At 38.3% G+C, this 12258-nt stretch overlaps 1 protein-coding gene across 2 annotated transcripts in view; it reads right to left on the bottom strand.

The window, feature by feature from the left end:
• TRPC3 (transient receptor potential cation channel subfamily C member 3) overlaps positions 1-10356 on the bottom strand; it is a 52860-nt gene extending 42504 nt beyond the window's left edge. The window contains exon 1 of one of the 2 annotated variants that reach the window (XM_081959124.1): positions 8146-10356. In XM_081959124.1, coding sequence (XP_081815250.1) covers positions 8146-8414 — 269 coding nt within the window. In that variant the 5' untranslated portion in view covers positions 8415-10356. Of the gene's footprint in view, positions 1-8114 lie in introns of both variants that reach the window. The other variant, XM_081959125.1, reaches the window with a different exon arrangement.
• Between the last annotated feature and the right edge of the window lie 1902 nt (positions 10357-12258).

Raw genomic sequence — 12258 nt, 5'->3', positions numbered from 1 at the left:
TCACTGCTTCCTTCAAATGTTGGCTGTCTAAAGAAATGTACTTTTAAAAAAATAATTAATATGATCGTAATATTTTACTTTTGATAACGAAACCATACACAACACTGATCTAACCTAAGGTGCAAAATTACATAGCATAAAAGAAAAATCATACTAAATTTGTAAATACAGTATGTACATATGTGGACTTTTAAAAAAAGATTAGTGTTTGAAATGATAAATATATAAACTCTGTTCTGTTTTAAAGGCTGGCTAACAAATACAATTTTATTATTCTACCGTATGACTGCAATCCTGAAACCATTTATTACCGATAAATAGCTGCCAAACATATTTAATGGCACAATAATGCTACAACAATTAAATTGCTTTCAATTGTTGCAAAAAAGAAACATTAAAGCAATTTGGTGCCCTCCAGATATGTTGGATTATAATCTCTACCATGAGGAATTATTAATTCTACTGATTGGATATTGAAATCCCACATTTCTTGTGGGTACTGAACTAGGAAATGTCTTCAACCACCCTTTTAAAAATCCACTTTGAAATAATAATCTTATTGAATATAACTCTGAGATATTACTCTTAAATTAAATTAAATAATCCTTAAACTGACAATAAGACTAAGTCATAATACATAATTTGCCCCTGACTAGCCACCAGTAATAAAGAAAGGCTTAAAAAAAACTATTGCCCTCAAAGTCTGCTTGTCATTCACTATAGGCATGATGTTGGATAAAGCAACTTTGATATGAGTCAGGTTTATTTCATTTTTATCGTTATACCAACTATCACATTCAACAAAGGTGTATCAGTTCTCCATTTGGTTCCTTCTAGAAGAAAACCTGATAATTTTTGATAAGAATAAATGCTAAAAAGTGTTGCAGATCCAGCAAACTTAAAGTCTGGTTTGATAGTAAAGAAATGTATTTCTGGAAATGTGTTAAAGGTCTCATCATTTTAGGATGATTAATTGTTTATAAGAAACCTTCAACTTTGAGCTTAGTTTAGCTAAAAAGTTGATTAGGAGCTTTTAAATAAATTAGCAATATTAGTCTAATGCTGGCAATGGAAATCTTTTTTGGGATTTGAGCCAACTTTAGGATTTCCTACAGTGGAGAGGATACAAGATGGATTGTAGAATTCTTTTTACCGGGAACATTCTACGCACTACCAAATCATCAGAACCTAACATTGCTATGATTGCTCTTTTATATTTGGATGAGGATCACCATAAACACAATCACTAGGAATTTAATCACCATTTAATTGGTACTGCTTTTAGTATTATGCTTTTGCCATACCAGCTTCATTAGCATGTAGTGCATGCTTCTAAGCACATGAACTGCAATCTAAGAAGCTTCCAAACTCCAGCCATCAATTTCTCCAGACTTTAGAACACAACTAAATTAATTTGGAATAATTTCAAGTTCTTGCTACATTATGTTTTTTGAAATTCAGAGCATTGTAATTATGGACATTTTTAAATGTTTGAAAATCTAAAATTGTAAAAAGCCCCTCAATTAACCAACAACTCCTATTGCTGAGCTCACCTGTGGAACGACTGCACTATAAATTAACATTGATAGGAAAAAGAACTCAAAGAAATTAGATACTGTCACCTGTCTTCTCCAAACCTTGATTGCTGTTTCTGTATGTTTGACTGCTAACCTGTTAAACAAAAATACCTCTAAGACAGTGGGTCTCAACCTTCCTAATGCCGCAACCCTTTAATACAATTCCTCAAGTTGTGGTGACCCCCAACCATAAAATTATTCTATGTTTTCCATATTTTTTTGAAAATATGTGTTGTCCGATGGTATTATGTGACCCCTGTGAAAGGGTCGTTCGGCCCCCAAAGGAGTCCTGACCCACAGATTGAGAACCACTGCTCTAAGAGAACAAGAATAGATATTGAGACATGACGAATGGTAAAAAAATTCAAATGAAAAACTCTGGATGTAATAGCTCATTATAAAGGAGCAGCAAATGTACATTCAAAAGCCTTTTACTGTACAGCTGAAGCAGGAAGAGAGAGAGAAGGATGAAAAAATATAGCATGAGTTATAAACAACTCATGGCAAATAGCAAGATAGAGGAATTTCCATGAACAAATCTAAACTTTTATGAAAAAGGGGAGTCAAAATTTATTGTAAATGCTGTTTAATTCAAAGATAAAAATTTAAAGCTATGTACAGGTACAGAGAGGCGGGAGATAAAACAAGAATGCTGCCCAGAGCCAGGCTTTGGGGAGGGGGGCATACAAATATGATAGATAAATAAAAGAAAAAGAAATATTTTCCAAGAAAAGCCTATTATCCAAAGGGCTGCAAAAGTGTAGCAGAATTTCCTGATGTCATTATTTTTGGAATTATTATTACATTTCAAATGAAAAACTTGCTTTTCATCATTTGGGAATATGCTGAGGAGGAAGAATGCAATGATCATGAAAAGGTTTTAAGTTGTGCAAACTGCCAGTAAGGAGGGGCATGTGGCTTTGTATGGAAAGAGAATAATAGAATGCCTCTAAAATGCAGTTCTGGAAGAAAACATTTGTAAGAAACAGACCTGATGATTCTTTAAGGGACCATTCATACAGTAATGCAAAATGGTAAAGATAACTTATAAAAATCTACTAAACATTTGACTCTAATTTATTCCTGAGGACATACAGGGATATTCCTGAGGTTTGGGGTACATAATTTTTACAACGGTACACATCAGATTATGAAACAAACTTATAACTGGTACTCAGCCAGAATCCCAATCTCTCTGACATAGTTCAGCACATCCTATTATATAGATTGAGAAGCAAGGATACTATTACATCTATTGTTAAAGCAGATTTTAATCTGCAACTTCCAACTGACAGTTGTACTTTGGAGTGCTATACTATCCCAGATCACAGCAATAATACCCAATTCTTAAACGGGCTATGCATATTCCTTTTCTAATACCGTCATAGAAGAAATAGTTGTAATATATCATCTCTTCACATAAAAAACAGAGCGTTATAGAAAAGCCGAACACCAATATATGGATGCAAGATCTCAGAAGAGCAACTGATCTAGTTGATCTGATTTATTAGGTTCCCATAGGTGGGGCTAATGCTTCAGAGGATAGAATGCAGCACACAACTTCACTATATCTTAGAAATAATTCCTTTGCGTAACTGCAATCACTTTGGCAAATGACAAAGAATGTCAGCTCACACTGTTGCCCATAAAGCATGAAACCTCTCTACAGTGACAAATTTCAGGTAGTCCCTGATTTACAACACTTCATTTAGTGACCATTGAAAGTTATAAGAGTACTGAAAAAAGTGACTTAGGATTGTTTAACACATTTACAACTGTTGCAGCATCCTCAAGCTCATGTGATTAAAATCTGGATGCTTGAAAACTGGGTCATATTTATGATGGCTGCAGTGCCCTGGGTCATGTGACCTTCTGACAAACAAAGTCAATGAGAAAGCCAGATTCACTTAACAACCATGTTACTAACTTAACAACTGCAATGATTCACTTAACAACTGTGGCAAGATCGTAAAATGGAACAAAAGTCACTTATCAAATGTGTCACTTAGCAACAACAGTTTTGGGCTCAATTGTGATTGTAAGTTAAGGACTCCCTGTATCGAGTCTACTTTACACTAAAGTAAACCATTACCTCTAGAAGTAAGTCTTCCAAATATGAATAGCAACAGAAATCTGACTGTCTTGCCACACAAGACTCATTTAAACCAAAACACTAAACCTCATATATATTAAACACCTCCTCATGAAAATGAAGCTTCAGAAATCCCAGCTAATCATTAGTTATGCTGGCTAGGAACTGTAGCTTTTGTCATTTGTCAAAGGTACATTATTTCTATTTGAACTGCTATCATGTTCTGGAAAAATGACTCCTTAAATGCTTTTTAAAATGACGATATAGAAAAAATTAGATCACAAGTCAACTTTTTAAAATTTAATCACAGGCACAACTGTGAAATAATCTAGAAACTATCTCCTTCCCACCCAAGTGTCACCTTAAATATTACAACTTTTCATGTACAAATACCAGAATCTCATACAAGATTTTATCTATTCTGTCTTTCTACACATTCGTGTGCGAATGTTTTTTTTAATCCATTTCATCTTGGAAATTTGAGGCTATCACTTGAGGCTGGTGCTTCGATTGCAGCTGTCCCCAGCCCCTGCTCATTGGTGTCATCCTGATTTGTGAGCATGGCAAAGTCTGCTTTTTCTCATGTAGCTTTGCTGCTGTTCTCCAGCAAGGAAAGCATCTACTAATGAAGTCAGTGAAGAAGTGGGATGGATCTGATTTCAGGGCACCACCGGAATTCTCAAGACTGTTCTGTCTGCATTTCCTCCCACATTTGGGCAGCTCCCAGTTTAAAATAATGTGAAGGCAACCAAGATACAGAAAGACAATATAAGAGATGTAGCCCCAGAGAAGACAGAGATACACACTGCTGGTATTGGGATAATTAGCTGGGGTCAGTAGAATTACCCCAAAATGATTAACGCCTGGGCAGTCATTCTCCTGCTTCAGGAAAGGAAGTAATGAAGCTGACAAACACAGGGAAAGGGGCAAATAAGCTACAAAAGTTTGAGAAAGGTGGGGATGTTAAAACTTACTCTTCAAAGCAGTGTAAAATGGAACAAACCCCCACCCCTATTTTTTTTCCAAACAGCAAAACTTTTTGGAACCTGAACAAGAGTTGGTATCAAAAGTTGCAAGGTGAATATGAAAGGAAGACAAAAAAATGACAGCTAATAACTAGGACAAATGCTGTGAGAGAGAAATAGTAGTGATCGGGGACGATAATGCCCTCACTTTCAAGCACTCTCAAAATAGGCCTCCAATTTCACTTTCAACATGCCTTATCTTCATAATGAATGGCAAAGTATTACATATTTTCCAAACCTTGCACCTTTAGTGGGATTGTGTTAGCTTCACAAAAAAGGTAACATTTCCAAAATGGTGTATTATGACAACCTAAGGATGTTTCACTCATAGGATGTGGCTGAAATGAATACTGTTTGTCCCAAAGGGAAATTAGTGCTCTTGATATACAATAGTAAGACTGAAGTATTGACAAGATTCTTTACTTCTCTTGAATTTGACAATATCAATTCAAAGATTAGATTGATAGATCGATAGATCGATAGAAGAGATACCATATATCTACACATATTCATTATACACATATACATAAACACACACATATATGTAGTATATGTAATCATCAACTTACAACCACAATTGAGTCCAACATTTCTATTGTTAAGTAAGACATTTCTTAAAGCGAGTTTTGCTCCATTTTACGACCATTCTTGCCACAGTAAATTGAATCCTTGCAGTTGTTAAGTTAATCACGTGGTTGTTAAAAAGATGATTGTGTGATCCCAGCACAATGCAAAAAGAGATTACATGATCTCGGGACACTGCAATCATTATAAATATGAACCAGTTGCCAAGCATCTGAGTTTTGATCACATGACTGAAGAGATGCTGCAGCTGTCATAAGTGTGAAAAACGGTCATAGGTCACTTTTTTTAGTGCCATTTTAACTCGAACGGTTACTAAATGAACTGTTGTAAGTCAAGGACACCGCCACACACGTGCACACACATACACTGTTATTAAAATATTTCTAATTATAAGTTACAATCATGGGTACAGCATTTTACTGTAATTCATTTCATCACTGCTGATTAATTTTTCTTGCCGTATAAAAATACAAGGCAAGTTGAAGGAAAGGTAATTTACTTTGCAACCAGAAGCATAGCAAAATGATTATATCAATTCAAAAGCCTGAACTGACACAGTAACTGGAGCTTCTTTCTTGGCAGCTATTCTAGTGGCTTGAGAAAAACACCCCTGACTCATCTGTTCCTATTAAATAAATGTTCTCATTGTCAATTAAATGTATTCAGCAGAATATTAGAACTGAATTAATGTCTCACAATTCCATAAATTATAGAAAATTTGGAGAAAAGTTTTATGAATCCTTCTCACTTGGACACATATATATTTTTACAATTATTTTATATGGAGAGTCAGTGTGGTGAAATGGTTAGTGCTGGCCTGGAAATCAGGAGTCTGAGTTCTAGTCCCGCCTTAGGCAGAAAAACCTGCTTGGACTAGTTATACTCTCTCAGCCCCTTACCTAACAGGGTTGTTGTTGTGGGGAAAATAGGAGAGAGGAGTATTGGGAATGTTTGCCACCTTGAGTTACTCTTAAATGAAGGTTGAATAAAGATAAATAATCAATTAAATTTTTCAAACCCATATATGCAGTATGCTTCCGCCCATATTTGGGGGTATACCAGATGCCTTGACAAAACATCTAATACACACACACACACACACACACACACGGAGTATATATTTAGCTTCTCTTTAAATTTTGTTAGAATAGAAAATCATTTTCCATCCCATTGTAAGTCCTCTTGCTAATCTTCCATTTCAAACTGAAGGATTTTCAGAAAAGATCATATCAGTTTAGGCATCATTTCGCTCATAGAGTTCTTTAGGATCATTCTTCACTGTTCTATTCTTGAAATCTTAATGTTATTGGGGCACCTATTTTTTAATGTGTAATGGACCTTCTCTTATTGTATTTGTAGATTTTTACAATGAACCCAAGTAAAACTGTTTTTCATTAAGTTTCCTGTGGTCCCTCCAACGTCTTTTGCCCTAAACCCAGAAAATTGACAATGTTAAATTTCCCAATGTCATTTGACTGGCATACCCAGGAAATACTCTGACTGGGTATATCTAAGCCAGTAACACTGTTTCTTATAAGAAATTGCAAAAGAAGATCCATAGCCAAATGGCTCCATCCAACTTCATGATTTTTTTCTAAGATCTGTATCTTCCCTGCTTGATTTCTCGGCTCCCTTTTCTATTATTTTCATAAAGATGTATATTTGGATATATCTGATACAACGATGGAGTTTATCGGGTTGGGCTTAGTGGCTTATATAAAGCCCATTATGGTAGTTTCTTGGCTTAATTTTAACCATCCAATTATGCTCCATGATTTAAAAAACTATGGTGATATATGACATGTGTAAAGAAGTGTTTGAGTGATCTCACTATTGAATCATACTACCTTTTACCCAGAAACTGTAAAGGGACAGTACTCATCCTTGTTGCGATACCTGCTTAGTCCAGCCTGACATTCAAAATCTGGAATGTGTGAGAGTGTGTGCTAAATTACACTTCTTAGCCAACCCCCACCTCTTTTAATTTTAAACATTTATATCCTAGTTTATATTTTCAAAACTTATATTTCATCATTTCTTGTTGGCTACTTTGTTAGCCACTTCATGACTGAAACCGGGGCAATCAAATATATTGAGATTTGTTGGTAACAAACCTACCTGTTATTTCCATTGTTACTGATTCCCCCCCCCTCCTTCCTTGCAAGATATGGGATGCCAGCATCAAGACATTGAGAATTTAGAACCTAAACTTTGAAAGTTCCCTCAAAGTTTCTCAGCCACACATATTTGAGGGAGGGGGTTAAATTACATTGTGCATGGCTTTCGTTTGTTAGGACCGCATCTTTTTTTTAAAAAAAACCAGTCATTCTAGGGGGGTGTACAACTGTAAAAAAATATGCAAGGCTCCTTAGTCTAACGGGGAAACCTGAGCATTGTTAAAATAGCCAGTCCGTCTGTGCAGGAAAGACAAGAGCCGAACTTCGGGGCGCCAGAATTAAATTAGGAGACTACCAAAAAAAAAAAAAAAGGATGGCCCATCCCACAATAAAAAGCGTTATCAATTCCCAATTACTGGATTATTAGGAAGTCCCGCGCGCCATTACACACACACCCCCCCAAAAAAACCCTCCTAAACATTTCTTCTCCTATCAACCGCACCAGGAGTTTTCTCCCCTTGAATATTTATTCTCCCCCTGACTTTCAAACCTGCTCTGCACCCTCCTTTGCAAAAGTCGTTCCACAGCTGCCCCAAACTCCCGGTAGCTGCCACGGCTGGCTTTGGCGGACAGAGGGCGACCGCTGTCCGATGCGACAAAGGGGGACCCATAGCCCGCTCTGGGATCTCCCTCCCTCCGAGAAGAGGCGCCCTCCTACCCCTTAGCCCAGGCAGACTTTCGAAGCTTACACATTGCCCACCACTGGCAAGGGCGGGTGGCAGCCGTAGGTTTCTCCCTGGGTTTTCACCGCCTGGTGCTGGGTAGGCTCCAGCCCGCCATTGACCCCTCTCCACCCTCGACGTGCTCGGGGCTGCTGTGAGGGCGGCGGCAACGGGGGCTCTTCGTCCGAGATGCCTTCCTCCTCTTCCTCCTTCTCATCCTCGTCGTCGTCGTCCTGCTGCTGCTGGGTGAAGGTCACGCTTCCCCGCTCCTTAATTCGTTTGCCCGTGCCCGACATGCCGCCGCGGCGCTTTAGCTTCCGCTCGGTAGGCACCGGCGGCCGCCCCTCCGCTCAGTTGCTGGTAGCCGCTGGGGGGCAAAAGAGGAGCAGAAGGCGCTGCCGGCGAGCGAGCGAGTCAGCCGCGGGAAAAGCTGCAAAGGTTTCCTCCCGGCCGCTTCCCGATCCCAAGTAGCGCAGCGAATCCGAACAAGCCGAACAAGAGTCCGAGCGGGGACCGAGAAAGCCCAAGCAACTCGAAAGGCAGAAACGAGGCTCCGCTGCTACCGCCGCGCCTTCTCACCGCCTCGTGCTGGGACTGAGCTGAGGGACGGAAGACGCAGGAGGGCGTCCGCCATCTGAAGATAACGGTCCGTCAGCGATCAGAAGGCGAAGAGCAGGACTTCTTCGTCGTCGTCCCCCCTCCCGATCAACACATCCGCACCGAGGCGAGGAAGCGCGACGCCGGGCAGTGAAGAGAATCGGCGGTAGGCGCTGCTAGGAAAAGAAAATCCGGCCGCGGTGCAACTTGGCCGCTGCTTGCAAATGCTCCCCGAGCAGCCCGTTTCCAGCGCTTTAGCCGGCGAGGCGTGCATTTGCTAATGGAATTGGCTCACCCACGTGTACTACTTTTAAAGAGGCGAGCATCCCTTCCAGTGTGAGACGTGATATCACCTGCCTGTCAGCCGTGCCCTTCCGCCTTTTCCCTCAGGCAAACAGGCAACCCCGGTCCCTGTGCAAATCAACAAAGGCAGCTTCGATCCATCACGAGAAAGAGCCCGTTCGGCCTCTGCCCAGCTCCGCGGCTGTGGGTTGTTTTGTGTGTGTGTGTGTGTGGTGTTTGTTTGTTTTTTTGAGTAACTGTCCTTGAATGAAGGAGGAACTTTATGCGTGTAACAACCCATTGGAGAATTTCAGTTCTGTCTCCTTTATTTTTACTGTAGGCGGTGCAGGAACTAGTTGTAAGATGCTGGAGGACAAAACGAACCCGGCTTTGCATTTTGTCCTTGGGTTCTTGTCCGCGGTTGAGGAGCACCAGCTCACCGTTAGCGGGACTCCTTTATCTCACCCATCGTTTTCTGGATGTGCAATGGGAAAAGCACAATTGTATCCTTCACTATAAGCTGCCAAATGCCCTGGGCCAGACTTCTGTGCCATGATTTTTAAAAAAATAAAAAATAAAAATAAACCTCTAATGAACTCCATATGGCATTCTGAACTAACCAACCTTTGGTCTAGCAGGCTGCGGAAACTCAGTTCATATGTTTTTTTTTATGATTCAGTGCATCATAAGAACCCAGATATTTGGGTTCATTGAATCAACCATCATTCAGTTAAGTGAGGATAGCCATATAATATGAATTACAGTCTCTATGTATTAAATAACCTTCCAATAGTTGTTACCTTAATGAATGGTCTCTACAATGTTGCATATTAAGCTTTACCATACCACTACATTTTATTGCTTTATGATGTTACTATTATTTCCCAAGTGCTTATTTAAAAAAGTGAAAGGTTCCAATCCATGCATTTGATGAAGTTTTCTCAGGTCCATTAAGTCTGTACTGTAATGGTGTGTTAGCCTTTAATGGGCCATTAGTCTTAATTATATCAAGTACAATTATTATAGTAATAAATAATTATTATAAAGGTTTCAAGGATCAATTTAAACATGGTTCAGTTGGTCCTTCTCAAATCTAGGGACTTAAAACCTTCTTATAGGTCTTATATGCAGGCAATGTGAGATAGAAAGTACATTTTAAACTGAAAATTACAAATCAAGGATGAATACTTTTCAGTTTTATTTACCGTAGTTTTGAAAATATTTACATATACATATAATTTATGTATAGAATTAAAATAAATGATCAGCCATTATAAATATTTTATTTAAACAATTTTATATTTGTTAATGTATAGTATTTTTCCTAATACAATGTATACATTTGTTTTTTCCTATAAACATTTCCTGGTCTTAATAAAATTACAAGTTTAATTGCATTCTAATTAACATTTAATAAGAGGAAAAACATTATTGCTATAATACTGATAATTTTTATTTGAAAATATGCTGCATCACAATCTTTATAAATGTGAAATTAGCATGAGGCGATCATGCTTTTACTCCCTTTACCGCATTATTAAAATACGTTTAGTTTTTATTAATTTTGATTTTTGGTTAAATGTGAATCATGGGCTTGTTGACCTCTCTATTGATTGGTGTGTGTACACAACACAGGACATAAGACTTCTAATTAATATACTTAAATATATTCCTTCTTTGCCAGGTTGCCATCTGCAGCAGATATCATACGATGTGATCAAGAGGGGACTTTGAGGCAGAGATCCAGTTCTCTTTAAGCAAAATGAAAAGGGCTGCCTTACATAATTTTTAGTGAGTGAAGTACTTTAATGAGGACACTCCTAAGACTAGAAAATAATACAGAGTCTTAAATTAACTAGTTTCGCTGCAGGGAGCACTACTAACAATAGCACAGTTCTTGAAAACAGTGGGTTTGACTGCTGTGACTACAATATTTTAGCTTCACTTGGATGGCAGAACTTTTTGCAACATGCAACAAAATGCTCGGACTGAATTGTCATAGACATAGGCTGTATTCCTTTGCTTTTCAGTTCCAGTCCTAAAGGGCCCTCCCATTTAAACTTAGGCTTATTCCAACCTCTGAAGTAAGGGTCACATTCATCTGAAGGAGACAGCTCGATCATGAAACATTATGACCTAAGAACCTGTTTTTGCTGCAACAGGCTAACATGACAGTCCCTCTGGAAATCATTTTCCCATAGGCAATTTTTTTTCTCGTTGACAACAGTTATTTTTAGTAAGTAATTACACAAGGAATCTTTGGGCATTAAGATTTAATTTTCTTTTTGCACTGAGTTCAGAGTATTATACTTATTTCCAGGATACAGCAATTCTTTTTTCTTTTCTCAAGTCCCAGAAGAGACTTTTGGTTTTTACTTGGAAAAGCCAAAGATCCACTTCCTGAAATGGAGATGTGTATGTTTTTAAAGGGAAAAATAATGTGCACACAGTTACATAAATATTTGTAATATGAATGTGAATTAAGACAAATGAATAGGCTATTTGTTGACATCTAATGACCAGTTTCAAAAATAGAGTCAAAATATTTTCTTGGAAACCCTGCCTGGAATATTTTAGGAATTAGTTTTTACAACTGTCCAGAATTTCAAAATTCAAAATATCCAATTGAAAGTGAGTCATATAGTCTATTCATAAATAGTATAATTATTGATGTAATAAAATGTTAAATATAACAATGATTTAATCCACTTTCAGCTGTTCTGCAACATATCCTTGACTATAGAGTCTTGCTGGTATTAGAAACTTCTGTTACTCTATCTGTCATAGAATCATCATTTCACTGGGAAAATAGTTTTATAGTAGTTAGTAGATCTTAAAATTAGGACTTGGTGCTTAGTTATTTTAAACTCGGACAGCATGTTTTATGCATTGGTCTTACTCAGCCACCCAGTAAATGTCCTAAGAATAAATCAGGAAAAGTATTATGCAAGTCTCTGTAAAAGTTAGAAAAGAGAAGTATGTTACTTAATGACTCAACAACATCCTCACTGGGAGGAGTAGAAGGCAGAGGAAAGGGCCTTGAGGCACAGGAGGAAGAGCTGCTGCCAATGCAGAGGTAGATTGCTCCTGGTTCAGCCCGGATCGGGTGAACCAGTAGTGGTGGCAGCGGGAGGCTCTGCCCATCTGCTCGGACACTTCAGCGCATGCACAAAAGCTTTGCACAAGCACGCACACAAGCACCGGTAGCACTGGGATTTGCAACCCACCTCTGTGCCAATGTAATAGATAATAGAAACCTGA

This window comes from Natrix helvetica (assembly GCF_964273705.1).
Source record: "Natrix helvetica genome assembly, chromosome: 7".
NCBI classification, from domain to species: domain Eukaryota; kingdom Metazoa; phylum Chordata; class Lepidosauria; order Squamata; family Natricidae; genus Natrix; species Natrix helvetica.
This window is presented reverse-complemented; position numbering and strand designations above follow the sequence as displayed.